General features: G+C 49.4%; 1 protein-coding gene and 1 long non-coding RNA gene across 2 annotated transcripts in view; one reads left to right on the top strand and one right to left on the bottom strand.

Annotated features, from left to right (window-relative positions):
• Nucleotides 1-10,989, top strand: part of SF3A1 (splicing factor 3a subunit 1) — a 20,271-nt gene extending 9,282 nt beyond the window's left edge. The window contains exons 4-16 of the mRNA XM_027575186.2: nt 139-396; nt 2,884-2,958; nt 3,684-3,834; nt 4,158-4,351; nt 5,237-5,354; nt 5,638-5,823; nt 6,464-6,585; nt 6,691-6,936; nt 7,504-7,711; nt 8,232-8,386; nt 9,377-9,478; nt 9,592-9,663; nt 10,460-10,989. Coding sequence (XP_027430987.1) covers nt 139-396; nt 2,884-2,958; nt 3,684-3,834; nt 4,158-4,351; nt 5,237-5,354; nt 5,638-5,823; nt 6,464-6,585; nt 6,691-6,936; nt 7,504-7,711; nt 8,232-8,386; nt 9,377-9,478; nt 9,592-9,663; nt 10,460-10,561 — 1,989 coding nt within the window. The 3' untranslated portion in view covers nt 10,562-10,989. The remainder of the gene's footprint in view (nt 1-138; nt 397-2,883; nt 2,959-3,683; nt 3,835-4,157; nt 4,352-5,236; nt 5,355-5,637; nt 5,824-6,463; nt 6,586-6,690; nt 6,937-7,503; nt 7,712-8,231; nt 8,387-9,376; nt 9,479-9,591; nt 9,664-10,459) is intronic.
• LOC113912260 lies at nt 9,499-18,488 on the bottom strand. Its single transcript, XR_003516761.1, has 3 exons — nt 18,337-18,488; nt 15,801-15,897; nt 9,499-9,634 (listed from the first exon to the last, which is right to left on the bottom strand). It is a non-coding gene; the product is annotated as an uncharacterized LOC113912260 (long non-coding RNA).

Raw genomic sequence — 18,488 nt, 5'->3', positions numbered from 1 at the left:
TGCTCTTATGAGTTAGGATCCTCTCACACTGTGGGCCACTGGTGTGCATGTGATTAACAGAAGTGTAGAGGTCTGTGCCATCCTGTCGGGGGTGTCTTCCCACCCCCTCTCGAGCCTCACATTCTCTCTGCATCTTAGGTCCAAGCCCAGGTGATACAAGAGACCATTGTGCCCAAAGAGCCCCCTCCTGAGTTTGAGTTCATCGCAGACCCCCCCTCCATCTCAGCCTTTGACCTGGATGTGGTGAAGCTGACGGCTCAGTTTGTGGCCAGGAATGGCCGCCAGTTTCTGACACAACTGATGCAGAAAGAGCAGCGCAACTACCAGTTTGACTTCCTCCGCCCACAGCACAGCCTCTTCAACTACTTTACGAAGCTGGTGGAGCAGTACACCAAGGTGCCTGGGCAGGGCAGGGGCGGGGGTGCTGGGCCTAGGGAAGGAAGGCACGTTAACGTAAGCACTGTATCTGCTCATGTCCACAAGGACATGACTCCTCTGTGGGCCCTCAGGCACATGTTAAAAATTCCAGTTCAGTGTAAAGTCTAGATTTTTTTTTTTTAATTAAGATTTTATTTATTTGACGGAGGGAGAGAACAAGCACAAGCAGGGGGGAGCAGCAGGCAGGGGAGAAGCAGGCTCCCCTTGGAGCAAGGAGCCCATGTGGGGCTCAATCCCTGAACCCAGGATCATGACCTGAGCCTAAGGCAGCCGCTTAACTGACTGAGCCACCCAGGTGCCCCTAAAGTCTTGATTTCTATTCAGTTCTGCCTTTTAAATGTAACATAGCCTGCTGGTTTTGAGAAGCGAAACGTGATTGATAACTGCCATTAGGTTAGTGCCTGCTATGTGACAATGCCAAGTGCTAGCTGCTTTTAAGTACATCAGAATCTCAGTTGCTTAGCACGGGACCTGAGAATAAGGAAGCCCTTAATAATTGCCTTCTTTTGCCCAATTTAATCTTCAGAAGAACCCAGGAGGTATTCCCTCCCCGCTTCCCCTTTTTCAAAAGCAGAAACAGGCTCAGAGAGTTGAAGTCACTTACTCATGGTCTCTCAACTAGTAAGTAGCTGCACTGACCCCAATACCTGTATTGTTTTTCACCCTAAAAAATACTTTGAATTAGAAATATAATTTAAATAAACATTGGGAGAGAAATAAGTATAGCCAGTATTGTTGAAATACTCATTATATACATAGCATTTTTTCATTTAATCTCTGGTAATCTGTAAGGTAGCCACTGCTATATTTATTTTACAGAAGAGGAAGTAGGCACAGAGAAGTTAACTTGGGCAGGGTCATACAGCTAGGGCTTGCTGAGTTGGGACTTAAACTCTAGCATTTTTTCTCCAGCCCCTAAGATCTGGGCTTCAGGGTCTGGAACAAGAAGGTCTTAATTATCAGGCTACATTATTGTAATCAAGAATTTGGACAAGTGAATATTAGTATTTAAAAACAATCAGATTGTTAATTTATTTTTTTAGGATTTTATTTATTTTTTTAGCAAAGACATAGCGAGAGAGGGAACACAAGCAGCGGGAGTGGGAGAGGGAGAACAGGCTTCCCGCGGAGCGGGGAGCCCGCTGCAGGGCTCGATCCCAGGACCCTGGGATCATGAACTGAGCCGAAGGCAGATGCTTAACAACTGAGCCACTGAGCTACCCGGGTGTCACCCAGATTGCTAATATATTGCAAAGCACACTGATTTGCAGTGGCTTTTCCTGCCCAACATGTAGTGGAGGTTGTCTTCCCGTTTTAGTGGCATGGTTCGTACATCTGTTCTTGGCAGTTAGAAACAGTACATTAAAGATCTGACTTGACTGTAATGATTTATTCTTAACAATTCACTCTAAGTATGTAACTAGGAAGAATTATAAAAATGTGTGTGTTTAGAAAATGATCATTTCAAAAAATGGAAGAGCAGCTAAAATAAAACGGTGGAAGGCCAAAGGGTTAGTGTAATTCATTACACAGTATCAATTTTAAGTGAGCCATGCCTTGATTTTCCCTAGTGGTCTACTTCCAGGGTTCAAGGTCCCTAAATCCCTTTTTATTCTGTTACTTTTCCTGTTCCTTCTCTCTCAGGATTGGGGTATTGACATTTAGTTCTCTAACCTGAGGGCACTGGTGTCTGTCTCTAGTCATGGGAGACTCTAGGGGCAGATTTATTCCTGAGGGAGAGGTATAGGGATGCTAGGAGAAGGCTGAGCCACTTTACCAATGATAATAAATACTGTTGGGAACCTATGCTGTTTTGAACAAAGCCATCGTTTGTTGTCTCATCAACTATGTATTCAGTGTCAGACTTTATTTCAAATGCTGGAGATACAATAGTGAATTTGTAATTTCTATGTCTTTATGTGGCGTTTCTGGTCTGGTGAGGGAGGTGACAAGCAAGTGCAATGTCAGTGGATGGATGTCCGCTGGTAATAAACACTATGGAGAAATAGAAAGCAGGGGACAGAATCTCGGAGCTGAGGTGTGTGGGCGGCAGTCTGGAGTAGGGTCGTCAGGGGAGCACATGCAAAAGGGCCTGGTGGCATGCGCAGAAGGGTGGAGCAGCCCCATGCCCTGAGAGCAGCCAGCGCATGAGGACTGTACGCTGGGTGGAGGGCAGAGCTTTTACGTGTTTTCCTGCCACTCCTTGCAGCAACCTTTTACATTGACTGTGCGGCTTTAAGCGGTGGTGTCAGTATTTGTAGAAGGCAGCCAAATTAGAGAGTTTAAGTGACTTGCGCAAAGTCACACAGCAAAGTGGAGTTGGGATTGGGACCTGGAACCCCATGCTCTCGCTTTTCCTGTGCCTTTCCACAGGCCCCGGGAAGCTCCCTCTTTGTCCTGTGTTGTACTGCACTGACAGTCGTTTTAACTCTTCCCATGTTTCAGATCTTGATTCCACCTAAAGGCTTATTTACAAAGCTCAAGAAAGAGGCTGAGAACCCCCGAGAAGTTTTGGACCAGGTAAACTAAATTATAACTAGTTACTGGTGGTACGAGTGACTTTGTGTGGGTTGTTTCATGTTTGGAAATAGGCTTCGAGGAGGGACCTTGTCGTGTTCCAGGCACAGGAGTAGGGGAAGAAAGGCCTTGTGGTCACAAAGGCTGAAGAACCCTGGACTCTCTGCTCCCTAACTTTCTGCTTTTCTCTCAGCTTTACTGGATCTTCCTCTTTTCTTCCCTCGCTAGAAGCTAACTCCTGAACAGGTTTTCTGGCGACAGATGCCTTTTGAGGCCCCAAGTTTTCAGCGTCAAGGAGAGAAGGCATATTGGCATTGCCTGTTTCGGGTGGCTGCATGAAGGCTTTGTTTCTCAGGCTCTCAGATTGCTGCTTCTCTTGTGGGTACTTGGTTGTCACACAGACTTCCTGGGACAGAGTTTGCTGCTCTGTGAGCATCGAGCCCCTTGCCAGCTCAAGCAGAAAACTCTGAGGTTATAACAAATGGCTGCCCTTGGGGCCCAGACACAAGTTTTCTATGGCATTTAGAATTGTTACATTCTGTCCAGGCTCTGGGCCTGACTGAAACCAAATGCAAATGCCATAGTTTCCTCCAGAAGTTCTCCTTATGGGTAGAGCAGCCTCCTGTTCCGAAGGAGAAGCTGGCTTTGGTGAAGGTACTGGAGGTGACCGTCCTGTCAGGAGCAGACCTTGATTCAGCTTAGCGTCATGCTGTTTCCTGTCTCTTCAGGTGTGTTACCGGGTAGAGTGGGCCAAGTTCCAGGAGCGAGAGAGAAAGAAGGAAGAAGAGGAAAAGGAGAAGGAGCGGGTGGCCTATGCTCAGATTGACTGGCATGATTTTGTGGTGGTGGAAACAGTGGATTTCCAACCCAATGAGCAAGGTAGGTCTGTGACTCCAGGTGAGGGAGTCAGGAGCTTGGAACCATCCTGGAATATCTCAGGTATACATCTCCTCCCAGGGAGTAGCACAGTCCCCCCAGAGGGTTTTATCTGTTTCATCTCTGCTGCCAGAAAACTTCAGATTTGCCACATGTCCCCAATTAAACCCAACTGAGGAAACATCGTGCCAGATCTTGGGTGGGCATCGAGAGCCGGAAGAGAAATCAGGCCCTTGGAGAACTTACAGTGTGGGGAGTGTAGACCAGTGGGCCTTTGATAAGGCGTATCTGTGGAGGTCTCCTGACTCTGGATTGCTCTCTGCCAGGGAATTTCCCTCCCCCCACCACCCCAGAGGAACTGGGGGCCCGAATCCTCATTCAGGAGCGCTACGAGAAGTTTGGGGAGAGTGAAGAGGTTGAGATGGAGGTCGAATCTGATGAGGAGGACGAGAAACAGGAGAAGGCGGAGGAGCCTCCTTCGCAGTTGGACCAGGACACCCAAGTGCAAGACATGGATGAGGTATACTCCTGGGAGGGCCTGCAAGCTGGCCTTTCCCTCTTTCACTTAAAGAGATGGGGGTGCTCTCCACAAGTCAGATCCAGCTCCCTTGTGAACCTTGAAAGGAGGCGTGGGTCCCGAGTAAGGCATCCTGGCTGAGCAGCTGCCCAGACCCAGGCAGCATAAGAGCCTCTTTCCAGCTCAAGCAACAAAGATTCATTCACAGGCAAGGATCTGAAAGCTGTGCTGGCTCTGTTCTGTGACCTTCCCCCCTTTGCCCAGAGGCCCTGCTCCCCCCTCGCCCCCCGCCCCCATGCCAGCTCTCAGTAAGGGAACACTTCGCCACATGCTTTGATGCATTTGAGCTTAGGCCCAAATGATCAGCAGTTCCCAGAGCTTTTCTTAGTGTAGCCTCTGCTTCCTTTTGGCCACCTCTACCCCCTCCAAGCAGGCATAGAGTCTCCAGAGCCAAGCTGTTCTCCTCCCCTTGGAAAGAATTTGTGTGTGAGAAGAATGGCCCCTGTGTCTGTGGGAATTGACTTTTTCTCTCCCTCCCAGCATTGCTCTATGAGCAGCTACCATTGAGCGTCGACTTGCCCCCCACGCCCCTCCCCAGCATGTTTAAGTGCCCTTGGCCTCCTGGGACTGCCTGGTGCCAGCTGCTGGAAATGCCTGGGCGGAGTGTTAGCACCACAGCCCCCAGCACTCCCATTCATGTTGTGAGGAAGGAGCTTGGCCAGCTGCCGGCTGGCCTTGGCTGCCCTCGGCTGCCCCCAGAGGCTTAGCACACGGACGCTGGCCGGCAGAGACCTAGGCTTCTTACCACCCTGAGAGCCGCCAGGGCTCAGCTGCAGGGAGGTGGCCTGTTGGGCCTTCTCTGAGTCCTGCCATTGCTTTGCTTTTCAGGGTTCGGACGATGAAGAAGAAGGGCAGAAAGTGCCCCCACCCCCAGAGACACCCATGCCGCCTCCTCTGCCCCCGACTCCAGACCAGGTCATTGTTCGGAAGGACTATGACCCTAAAGGTAGGGCCTGCTTTCCTGCCTTCACATGTTCCTTAGTGCTGTCTGTTTCTAGGAGGGGGTGAGGTGGCTTGTCACGAAGGCATGGACAGCCCCTCCTTTGCAGGCCTGGTGGTGGGGAACAGAGCTGAGTCATCTCTGGTGCCCAGGTGCCTTGCACAGTGCCAACTACAGCATCACACTAAATGGATGTGTCCTGGATGAGTGAGGCACAAATGAAACAGCAGTCTCTTAACCCGCAGCTACCTCCCAGTGTTGTGACTCAGGCATCTCTCTTTCCTTTTAGCTTCCAAGCCCCTGCCTCCAGCCCCTGCTCCAGATGAATATCTTGTGTCTCCTATCACGGGGGAGAAGATCCCTGCCAGCAAAATGCAGGAACACATGCGCATTGGGCTTCTCGATCCCCGCTGGCTAGAGCAGCGAGACCGCTCCATCCGTGAGAAGCAGAGCGACGATGAAGTGTACGCACCAGGTGAGGTGGGGTTCTCCCACCCAGTCCGTACCCCTTCTTTTATGTGGCCCTGACTCTCTTTGACCCAGGGGAATTTCTAGACTATGGTCAACTTGCTTTAAGCAAACAGCAACAACTGAGGTCAACAGAAAGTTTTGAGGATAGGTACAGCCTATGATGCCACAAAGAATTCCCCGTTTTCCAGAATCACTCTTCATAAGGCTCCTCCGAAGGCAGGCACCTGACATGGATGGCATCCCAGACATACCAGAGCTGGGAAAGTTGACCTTTCTGGGGCTGTCTTAGAATGAGGGCTCTGGTGGCTCGAGCACCCTTAGTGCTTTGAAATGAGATACGATGGAAAGAAAACCGTCCCGGAGGCAGGAGAGTAAGCTTTTAGTCCTGACTGCCACTTGCCATTGGTGTGATCCTGTGCTCTCAGTTGCTTTTCGTAAGTCACGCGGTCGGACAAGCTCTAGCGTACAGGCTTCGTGCTGGTTGGGCTTCCCCAGGCTCAGGATGGGCATGCTGTGTTGGGACCCCGACTCGGCCTGCCTCACGGGACCAGCCTCCACCCTGCACTGGGAGTGTTGCCGCTCTGTTAGGGCACCTGGTTTTAGTGTCCTTTCTGTCCCCGCCTCTGTTGTGTGACTGTATCCAGGTCTGGATATTGAGAGCAGCTTGAAACAGTTGGCTGAGCGTCGTACTGACATCTTTGGTGTAGAAGAAACAGCCATCGGTAAGAAGATCGGTGAGGAGGAGATCCAGAAGCCAGAGGAAAAGGTGCACTTCTGAGGGATTCTGGTGCCTTCCCCACCCTCACACTCCTATACTTTTGGGCTGCATCCTAGGAGCCCTGACGAGCTGTGGCTTTGCTTTCCCTTGCAGGTGACCTGGGACGGCCACTCGGGCAGCATGGCCCGGACCCAGCAGGCTGCCCAGGCCAATATTACCCTACAGGAGCAGATTGAGGCCATCCACAAGGCCAAGGGCCTGGTGCCAGAGGATGATACCAAAGAGAAGATTGGCCCTAGCAAACCCAATGAACTTCCCCAGCAGCCACCACCTCCGTCTTCAGCCACCAACATTCCTAGCTCTGCCCCACCAATTACCTCTGTGCCCCGGCCACCCGCGGTAAGCCAGTAACCACTTTGGGACTGATCTTGCAGAGCTTGGTTTTTGGGGTTGGACACTATTGGCTGAGAAGGACAACTTCCTTATAATGGGGACTAGGTGCTGTTTGGGTCAAGTTGAGAGACAAAGAACTCTTGAATTGTAAGTGGGAACCTCTAGTCTGATCATCCATCTGTGTGGGAGGATTGGAGCAGGGAGGGAGGCAAGAGGCAAATGTGAGAAGCAGACTTAGGGCAGAGAAGGGCTGCAGGGCTTAACAGGTCTTCGAGGACTGCTGGCCCGTCTCCAGGAAGCTAAGTTGAGGTCAGCCTCTTTAGTGGCTCTTCCAGTGTCTGCCACAAGCAGCTGGTTGAGTCCCAAGTGGAAAGAGTGTCACTCTGAGCCTCTCTCAGCATAGTTCCTGTCAGAGCCTGGTTGTGAGCCTGCAGTCTGTCAGCCTCAGGGGACTCCATCAGAGCTGTCCAGTCCCTATCCTCAAAGGCTGCAGGTGGCTAATCACCAGCCTCATATGCCCTTGAGGTCCAGCTTTGGCTTCCTCTGACCTCTGGGTCCCTTCTCCCCCCACAGATGCCGCCTCCTGTTCGTACCACAGTTGTGTCTGCAGTACCTGTCATGCCCCGCCCCCCGATGGCATCAGTGGTCCGACTACCCCCGGGCTCAGTGATTGCCCCCATGCCACCCATCATCCATGCACCCAGGATCAACGTGGTGCCCATGCCTCCCTCGGCCCCTCCTATCATGGCACCCCGCCCACCCCCCATGATTGTGCCAACAGGTCAGTGTGTCTCATGTCGCCTTCCAGACCATTGGGTCAGGATTATAGATTAAACACTGAGCAGAGCAGTGGCCGATGGTAGTGCCCAGCTGTTACAGCTGGGGGTCAGCCCGCCTAGCTGTTACAGCTGGGGGTCAGCCCAGAGGAGAGCCTTGGCTTCCCCATGTGAGTTATCCCTGAGCTAGGAGCTGGGAGCCACAGGTCCTGGGGGAGATAGGCTGACGTAGCAGAGCTGGGGTCTGTGCACCGGGGGTGGTCAGGCTCCAGACAGGTGCAGAGGGCCAATGGTGCCAGCGGTCATCTGTTCATCAGTCCTGCCCCTGCTGCCAGTCCCCTGCTGACCAGTCTGGGCAGTCTACAAGGTCTCCCTGCCAGGGAACCTGCTGGCTGCCAGACTCGGCAAGAAGTGACCCTTCCCAACCCTGACTGGGAGAAGTGGGAAACCTTTGCAGTCTCTCCTCACCAGCCCTGACTCCCAGGGCCCTTCCACTCATGCAGCTGCTTATTCCTGTCCTTGCAGCATTCGTGCCCGCTCCGCCTGTGGCACCTGTCCCAGCTCCAGCCCCGATGCCCCCTGTCCACCCCCCGCCTCCCATGGAGGATGAGCCTGCCTCCAAGAAACTGAAGACAGAGGACAGCCTCGTGCCTGAAGAGGAGTTCCTACGCAGAAACAAGGTATGTGATACAAGAGTGCCACCCGTGGTCGTAAGGCCTAGTTGGGGGATCCAGTCCTGCTGCAGTTACACACTCCCTGGCCCACCCTAGTCTGCTCTCATTGTTTTGGTCTCGGGGGCCTAAGTCAGCTGTTGGAAGCCTGTAAGAGCTTCTGAGTGCACAGTGGATGTGCAGTTAGCAAAGGAGCAGGCCGAATAGATGGTCCCTCTGGTGTGAATTACTGTGGAGACCAGCAGGCAGGACTTGGGTATGAATGGGGCCCTGGACACTGGAGGAAGTCCTGGGTGTGGTTCTTAATTTCTCTGTGGCTTTCTTCTCTGGCTCCAGCCCCTTGGAGTTCTCCCTGTTGTGGGGATTCTGTTGGGTGCTAGAAATAAGGGGAATCCTGGCACTGCCAGTGCCTAGGGAAGCTGTCAGGTTCTAGTGAGGAGGCAGAAACAGTGCTCGCCCCATCCCCCCAGTGCATTTGACCCGGTCTTTTTTTTTTTTTTTTTTCTTTCCGATAGCAGTTCTCATTTTCTGAGTACCAGCTGAAGTGCCAAGGTAGAGGTACACATTTTATGGGCACGTGTCTTTTCAGTGCTTACAACAGTACCATGCAGCTGTTGTGATCACTTGCTTTATAAATTTGGTGTTGAGGCTTAGCGAGACATGGTTAGAGGAGTTGGGAGCTCAGGTTTTCTGACTCTATAGTTTATATTCTCTCTTTCTTTCTTGTGCTTCTGGGGTTTACAGGGCATTTTCTTATCACTTTTCCAGTTCCAGACTCACCAGGAGGCAGGGTAGAGTTCATTTTGAAGAACAGAAACCAAATCTTGAAAAAGGGGAGTGAATTGTGCCATGTCGCTAGTGGTGTTAGTAGTGAGTTGGGCCAGAGTCCAAGAGCCCAGATGGGTAGGTGATATTGTTTAGATTGGCCCGGAATAGGAGAGCATAGTTCCTGATGGGCTCAGGGTTCCCCAGGTATAACGGCCATGTCCTGTTTTATAGGGTCCAGTGTCCATCAAAGTCCAAGTGCCCAACATGCAGGATAAGACTGAATGGAAACTGAACGGACAAGTGCTGGTCTTCACGCTCCCGCTCACAGACCAGGTATGAGTTGTTGCTGCTAAGTGGCATCTGGTGCAGGGGATCCAAGGAGTCAGGGGGTGCAGCTTTCTTCAGCTGACCTTAGCAAGGGGCTGAACAACCTCTCGGTCCCACAGGTCTCCGTCATCAAGGTGAAGATTCATGAAGCCACGGGTATGCCTGCAGGGAAACAGAAGCTGCAGTATGAGGTGAGTCAGATGTCAGTGGTCCTGCCCCTTGGGTCACAACGCCTCTGCCATCCCAGAAGCTAAATCCCCTGTGGAATCAAAGGAGTGGAGAGACATGTGGGTGTGGCCCTGTGAGTCTGTCCTAGAAGCGGTGATGCTGGCTGGGAGTACCAGGGCAGGTTAGCCTGACAGAGCAAGGCTCAGGGTGGCTGGGTCACAGTCTAGTCTTATGTAGAGCCCCAAAAACCTTTTGCCTCTGTGACTAGGTTGGACACCTGGGGACAAGATGTGGAATGCTGTGGTGGGTTTCTGGCCCAGTGGTGGAGCCATCCCAGCCAGTGTGGTCTGGGGTAGCCTGGTTTTGTGCAGAGACACAGAAGTGATAGTCCAGCTTAACCTGGTGCCCACCCGGCCACATGGGGCTGCTTTATTCTCCCTCTCAGGACTTTGACAAATGACTACTCTGAGCCTCAGTTTCCTGTTCTGTAAAATGAGACTCTTGGATTGATCTCTAAAAGGTCTTATGATTTGAAGAGTCAGAAATTCATGGGGTTGGTCTGGGCCAACTTTTTGGGGAGTTGACAAAGAGGAAGAGCATAGGTTACTAGGAATAAAGGAAAGCAGAGCATTCTCGGGGGAACTGGAGACCTTCAGTCCCACCCTGTGCCACCCCCATCCCTGCTCCCCACCATTGTCCCCCATCTTCTTTCAGGCCCCTGTATTCACTGAGTTCAGAGGGAATGGATGTTCGGAGTTGGGAGACTACACTGCTCAAGGCCAGGTTGCCCCACGCTAAATCATACCATCTGTTTTCCAGGGCATTTTCATCAAGGATTCCAACTCCCTGGCTTACTACAACATGGCCAATGGCGCCATCATCCACTTGGCCCTCAAGGAGAGAGGCGGGCGGAAGAAGTAGAGAAGAGAAACCTGATGTCAGGTCCCAGCCACTGCCGTTTTTGCCTGTCCTGTCTCCCACTGTCCCACCCTCTGCCCCAGTCCTGGGAGACCCTGCCTTGTACATTTGTTTCCCTCTTACTAAGTTTAGAAATTCAAATTGTCCTGCCAAATTCCGCCCCCCCGCCCCCGTCTCCACATTGATAAGGGAGAGCTTTCAAAGCCAGTCTCCTCCCCAGTAGTCTCTAGAATCCCTTTGTGTTTGAGTCTTGATTTGAGGGGGATTCATTTCTTTAGGTAGCGCATTAGATGTGAACCCAGAAATGTCCTATGGGGTAGTGTCATAGTACCAAGTGGCACCTGGCTGATAGAATATGGTTGTTTTCATTATTAATTATTTTGTATCTTGCCATGGGTTGTCTAATAAACCTCTTGTATCCTTTTGTGAAATCAGTGTCATAAGACTTGTCCCTTGGCCACCTGTGCCCTGTCCAGACCCAACCCAAGGCAGTACATTGTGGCTCCTCTTCTACTTTGAGGAATGTTGGGCTTTTTTTTTTTTAAGTTAAATACTCTTTTATTGAAGGAATTTTAGTATGCTAGAGGTAACATTTAAAAGTGTTAATAGGCTTTATGCTTTTTTTTTTAAGATTTTATTTATCTGAGAATGCACGTGGGGGTGTGACGGGGGAGAGGGAGATGCAGACTCCCCTCTGAGCGGGAAGTCCAATACGGGGCTCGATCCCAGGACCCTGAGATCATGACCTGAGCCGAAGGCAGACACTTCACTGACTGAGCCACCCAGGCGCCCCGGAATGTTACAGGGCTTTTAACTAAATTCTTATGACCACCAAGTCTTTCATGAATTTGTCTTAGATTTATTTTTATAGCTCTTAAAATGTTTGGATTCTCCAAAGGCATACCCTGTGTATTTAATAGAGTGCTACAAAATGCTTTCAGCATGCCAGGACCACAGAAGAACAAGGACAAGTGTGATGCAGTTCCGGGCCAGTGGGCAGCGGAGAGACACATGGAGATGAGACTGGAGGGTGGCCATTTCCTGCAGGCCTGGAATCATCCATCGCCTGATTGGCTCTGTGACCTTAGTCAGGTGGCTTACCCTGAGTGAGCACAGGGTCATGAAATTTTTTTTTAGTTTTATTTAAATAGTACTTAATTGTACCACAGCTATGAATTATTCTAAGAATTTTATAAAATTTAACCAATTTATTCTTTACCGTTTTAAGTACTTCATCAATTTTAACTTACGTCATACTGAGTTTTCCTGTTTTATGCTTGAGTCAGCTGAGCACAGAGACGGTGGGTTGCATGCCCACAGTCCACACAGTAAGAAGCTGAAAAGAGAATGTGTGCAGAATGCTTGTCACAGGCCTTACTCCCTAGTAAGAGCCAGACCCAGGCTGTTATTTTTGGAATTGTGCTATCACAGAGCTAGGCACTGCTATGGGCGTTTAGAGGGAGGATGGTGAGAGCCTGTTGAAAACTATTTCCTGATTTGAAACCTAAATCTCATTCTATTGTAAAGATCTTGTGTGTGTTTATCCTGAGAGTACATAGTGCCTTTTCTTTGCAGTCCCTCCATTGGATCCTCCTAGCTGCCCCACGAGGTCATCTCCAGGGCTCAGAGGGGTAAGGCCATTCCCAAGGTCATAGAACCAGTATTCTAGTCACCACCCTACCCTGCTCTGTACCACCAGCAGCCCCGCCTTCCCCCAGTCCCATACACACTCAGAATCTCAAAGCTTCTGACTCCAGACCTAGGGCTCAGGTGGCCCTTTTGCAGTACCACTTGTATGGCTCCATTACAAACTACTGATGCCTCACATTTTTAACTTGGTCGAGGGATGTTATTCCTATACCCTGTTCGACATCTGCCTCCCACCTAGTTGCTGGAAGTTCCCCCAGGGACCAGGGCTGAAGTGGGTTCCATGTTTTTGGGTATCTAAAATGAAGGCACTGCTGGTTGCTTCTCCATAGTCAACATCCAAAATTGCACTGAACACTGGGAAGGGGGTCAGGAGGCCTGGGGGTGTCCTATGATCCAAGCTCTCCTTTCTTCCTGGGATTGTTTCTGGGAATGGGGAACAGGGTGTGGTGTTGGGCACTCTCCCCCACAGATGGCAGATGACGGAGGCTGTGACTGGAGGCCAGGAATGCTTCTGGGTGGAATGTGAGTGAATGGGTCCTTTGAGTCACCCTCTGAGGCCCGAACCCAGTTTCCTGAAGCTCTTGAATGAACATCTGTCCTGGCTCATTCCCGTCGAAGAAGGCCCATTGACCAGGGTGGCTTTGTGACTGTCAATGGCCATGGGCCCAGCACTTGGGCCCAGCCCTCCACACTTGTGGTTTAGGGCCTGTGACATGAAGGCAATGCCTTGCTTACACAGCTTTTCTGAATCTCACTGCAGTCCTCAGGATTGTCTGCCCCATTTTTTAGATGAGTTAGATATACAAGGTCATGTAGCCAGTGAGGGCTCTGGAAGGCCAAAGCAGCTCTTCCATTCCTGGTGACCACACTGTCCTCACTGCCTCAGCAGACTGGACTGTGAAATGGGGAGAAATGTTCCTGTTGTGGGACTGCTGGGAAAATGGGCATGATTTGATGCTCTCAGAGAGGCTATCATTTTAGACTTACACAGAGGACTTTGGGAGTTGTAGACATTAAGGAATTTCACTTTCAATTCCACCAGCAGCTTGAATTGAGTACTTGTCATGTAGCCCAGAGGAGGCCGTCTGTGATTAGGCCCATTTTACTTTTTATTTTTTTAAAGATTTATTTAATTTAGAGAGTGGGGGGAGAGGCAGAGGGAGAGGGAGCGAGAATTTTTTTTTTTAAGATTTTATTTATTTGAGGGGCGCCTAGGTGGCTCAGTCAGTTAAGTGTCTGTCTTCGGCTCAGGTCATGATCCCGGGGTCCTGGGATTGAGTCCCACATCAGGCTCCCTGCTCTGCAGGGAGCATGCTTCTTCCTCTGTCTCTGCCGCTCCCCCTGCTTGTGCTCTCAGAGCTTGCTTGCTCTCTCTCAAATAAAATCTTAAAAAAAAGATTTTATTTATGACAGTGAGTGACAGCACAAGCCAGGGGAGAGGGAGAAGCAGACTTCCTGCTGAGCAGGGAGCCCGATGCCGGGCTCAATCCCAGGACTCTGGAATCATGACCTGAGCCAAAGGCAGACGCTTAACCGACTGAGCCACCAAGGTGCCCCAGGAGAGAGAATCTTACGCAAACTCTGTGCTGAGCCTGACCCGTGGCTCAATCTCACAACCCTGAGATCATGACACAAGCCGAAATCAAGAGTCAGACTCCTAACCAACTGCGCCACCCTGGTACCCCGACCCATTTCACATTTTAAGATTTTATTTATTTGAGAGAGCAGGAACACAGGCATGGGGAGTGGGAGAGGGAGAAGCAGGCCTCCCGCTGAGCAGGGAGCCCGATGTGGGGCTTGATCCCAGGACCGTGGAATCCTAACCCGAGCCAAAGGCAGACGCCTAACTGAGCCACCCAGGCGCCCCCCCATCTCACTTTAGACAATATATACAAACACTATATTAGGTTATGTTAGGATATATACTTAAATGGAAATATGTGGTGTACTTGAATTATAACAATTCTTATGTAATATTTATAATTCAAAAATCAAAAAGGCAAATACAATATGGCTTAAACACATACTAGTGTATAAGATCTTTAGAAGTTTGCTTTTTTTAAAAGTAAAATGTACCATCTTCAAGTTGAGATCATTAACTTAGGAATTTGCTCTTATCTTACATTGCTATATTTTGATAAAAGGTAAGTGAATAGGGGTGCCGGGTGGCTCAGTTGGTTAAGCGTCTGCCTTCAGCTTAGGTCATGATCTCATGATCCTGGGATGGAGCCCTGCGTTGGGCTCTCTGCTCACCAGGAAGTCTGCTTCTCCCTCTCCCTCCGCCCCTCCCCACCCTTCGTGCTTTTTCTCCCTCTCTGTCTCAAATAAATAAATAAAACCTTTCCAAAAAAAGGTAAGTGAGTTATTCTAGATACCCCTGAGTCATATAATCTGAAGCAAGACAAGATACACTCCTATTCCTTATTACAGAGAAGGTACTGCTATTGCCTTAAACTGAGTTTAAGTCAGTGTTCCCTGTCCCTGAGCTGTGGTGATTAGATTAGGGATAGGCATGTGTCCTAGTATAAACAGATGACACATGAAGGAATGCCGCCCCCTCACTATTGAGCAGAAGCTACCAGAAGAGTCTGTTGTATGGATGTGTGGAGGAAGGAGTCAACCTGGAGCTGCTGCCATGAGGGGCTCTAGTTTGAGATGAAGCAAGAAGGAGGACAAAGAAAAAATAAGGTTGCTATTACTGGTCAAGCTCTGGATCAGACATCTCCTGAAGCTCATTTACCTATGATTTTTTTTTTTTAAAGGTTTTATTTATTTGACAGCAAGAGAAGAGAGCACAAGCAGGGGGAGTGGCAGGCAGAAGCAGAGGGAGAAGCAGGGAGTCTGATGCTGGGCTCGATCCCAGGACCCCGGGATCATGACTTGAGCTGAAGGCAGTTACCAACTGCCAACCAACTGAGCCACCCAGTCGCCCCCTGCCTATGAATTTTTTTAAGCTATATAACCCACTAAATGCAATTTTGGGTTAAGCCCTTTTGAATTCTGTTCCCTGCCACTTGGACCAAAAGTCTTTCTCTTATCCTCGATGTAGGGATAAAGAAACTAGTTTGCCTACTCTTCATTGGCTGCTGGGCACCACCTGTCTACCTTCTGAACCTCAGCTCTCCTTATTACAAATAAAGGCTCTGACATCTGGACATCTACTCACAGCCAGTGCTGACAGATTTTCTGAGCACACGCAGTTCTACATTCCAGGGTCCAGGAAAGAGGACTTCCCTGGGTCCCGTGTGAGCACCTAGAGCTAAACTTTCAGGAATGACCCCAGTAGGATGAGTCTCCAGGTTGTCCATTTGGGCATTCCTGGCTAAGCATCTCCTCAATACCTACAGCAGCCAGTCTACCTGGATGTTTCACAGCATTGCCAAAGGCCTCTTACTACCCAGGGAGCCATGTAACTCTGCGGGGCATTCCTTTGGATCATTCATTCATTCATTCACTCCTACTTTCTCACTGCCGTCTAACCACCCCATTCTCTGAGCCTGCTTCTCTTTCTCCCAGATCCCCACAGAGAAGCTTACTTATTTCCATCTATTCCCCACCCCCACGAACACCCCCAGTATTCTCTATACCTTACCCTGTTTTATTGTCTTTTTCACACGTGTTCTTCCTCTAGTGCAATGTAAACTATTGATCCAGGTCTTCATCTCTTGTTCAATAAATATCAAAGAGCTCTGAAATTTGAAGAAATGTAACATTGAGTGTCTACTACGTGCTGGAGGCTTCAGAGATAGCTCATGCACTTCACCAAGTAATTTTTTTTTTTTTTTTTTTTTTTTTTGAGTAAGCTTTACACCCAATGTGGGGCTTGAACTCAACCCCAAGATCAAGAGTTGCATGGTCTACTGACTGGGCCAATCAGGCACCCCCTCACCGACTAATTATTCACATTCTTATTTTTCAGAAGAGGAAACTAGGGTTCTGAGAAGTTAATTTTGCACAGGAACGCCCAGTTCCTGAGGAGCACAGTCATGAAGTGAAGTCTCCCAAGCCATGTTCCATGGGTTAAATTAGGTAAACCCTGCTGCAGCCAACAGATTGTGATGGGAAATATTCAAGACAGTAATGGATTTGCAAAGTGCTTTGTAAACTATAAACACCATCACTCCTGGCTTCCATCTACAAAGTACCTCCATGCACCAGATGCTTAGCACATATTATCACACTGAAGTCTCAGAACAACTTCCATAAGGAGTTATATTTTCCAGTATTTCCACTTTGCAGATGAGGAAATGGGCTGAGAGAAAAGTGATTTAAGGTATACAGTGACAGCAGAGATTTGAATCCTGGGTGGTCTTGTCTAAGAAAATTAAAAGCTGGGGCCTCAAGGCCTTAATCTGAGAAACATTTACTCTCCCAGAGATGGACACCCAGGTGCTTCTTACCTATCCCTCACCCCCACCCCAAATACTTCTGAGGCAAACATCACTGTACATGGGCCTTTACAGAGCCGAACGTGTTTGGGATATGACCCTAGGACCAGAATTATGAAGTCAAAGGGTTGTGAATACTTTGCCAGGCTTAAGGCCTCACATCTGCTCCCCGGTGTCTGGCTCCTCTTTCCCTTCCCTGGGATAGGCCAACATCCCCATGTAAGGCCCACTCGCCCCTCCTACAAGCTGGGACTAAGAACCCATCACTGTCTAGAGCCATTGGAGAGGAGGAATGTCTTCCTAGACTGAGAGTTTAAGACCAAAATAGCCTGTGCCCACTCCCATGTCTGCTGTTGCCCTGTTTATGGAAAACCAGAAGCCTATGGAATGTGAAGACTGCACAGTGAAGTCTTCAAGAATGTCTGGGCCATGTGGCATCAAGGAAATGGCTGGTGAAATCACTCAAGTCTTAGGACCCCTCTGTTGGGGCCATGCCTTGGGCCCCTTAGCAACCTGTCCCAGGCCCTGCAGCCAGGCCTGGCTCTTCCGATCTTTTCCTGTTTCTGGGTCTGTCTCCCTCAGGTCTACAGGGACTATCAGATGACAACGTGGCTGCAGCTTATAAACTAAAAAGTACTGGGCTTACGTGAGGAGCTATCATTATGGCTCCAAGAGTTGACAATCCCTGGGGTGGGAAGTAGGCTTTTGGGAGCTAAGTCTATATAGATACAATTGACCCATGCCTCCTGATATAAGCTGTTGTTGGTAAGAGCTAAGTTCAAATCCTGCCTCTGCCACAGCTATTGCTGGGACCTTAGGCAGCTGATTTCACTTCCCTACACTTCAGTTTCTTTAACTGTAAAAATGGGACAAAACTGTATCTATCTCATTGCACAAAGATGATAACAGAAAGTGTGACCAATTTGGAAAACAGCTTGCCAGTTCCTCAGAAGGTTAAACAGTTACCATATAACCTAGCAATTCCCACTCCTAGGTATTTGCCCAAGAGAAAGGAAAATATATGTCCATACAAAAGCTTGTACCTGAATGTTGTTTCCCAAAAATGGAAACAACCCAAATGACCATCACTGATAAATGGATAAATAAAATGTGGAATTTGCATTTGGTGGAATATTATTCAGGCACACAGAGGAATGAAGTACTGATACATACTACAACATGGATGAACGTTGAAAACATGCTGAGTAAAAGAAGCCAGACACACAGGCCACATATTGTATGATTCCATTTATATGAAATGTCCGGAAAGGGCAAGTCTATAGAAATAGAAAGCAGATTTGTGGTTGCCAAGGATGGGGAGTGACTGCTAATGGATAGGAATTTGTTTTGGGGGTGATGAAAATGTTCTAAAATTAGGTTGTGGTGATAGTTGCACAACTCCACAAATATGCTTAAAACCATTGAATTATACACTTTAAACGGGTGATTTTTATGGTAGGTTAATCATGTCTCTCAAGCTGTTGGGAAAAAGATTACAAGAGAAAGTGGATAGAACTTGGGGCAATGAGTAGCCCAATAAACGTTGGTCATTATTCTTATTAAATAGGTCTCCCAAGAGCTAATTTAAATCCCTAGAAGCAGTGAGCAGGGGCGGCGGAACTTTTAGCTCAGCCTGGGTCTTTAAGCCGTTGAGTGCCCCTTGGGCGAGTCCCCGAATCCCGAATCCAGCCTGGGTCTCCTCAGAGCTTCTCATAAATGAATGGGTGAAACCATCCCTACCCATATCTCCTGGGTCTCGAGAGGACCCTGGGGTTCAGGAGGCAGATGCGGAATCCCCAGCGCACTTCCTCGGCCTCTAACGGCAGGCGACAGGCGGGCGGGGGCAACCCGGAAAAGCCCTGGGAGCTCTTTCAGGTAAGCTCTCTTGACTG

Source organism: Zalophus californianus, chromosome 14 (genome assembly GCF_009762305.2).
Source record: "Zalophus californianus isolate mZalCal1 chromosome 14, mZalCal1.pri.v2, whole genome shotgun sequence".
In the NCBI taxonomy this organism is placed as follows: domain Eukaryota; kingdom Metazoa; phylum Chordata; class Mammalia; order Carnivora; family Otariidae; genus Zalophus; species Zalophus californianus.
Note: the sequence above shows the minus strand (reverse complement) of the source record. Positions and strands in the feature narration are given on the sequence as shown.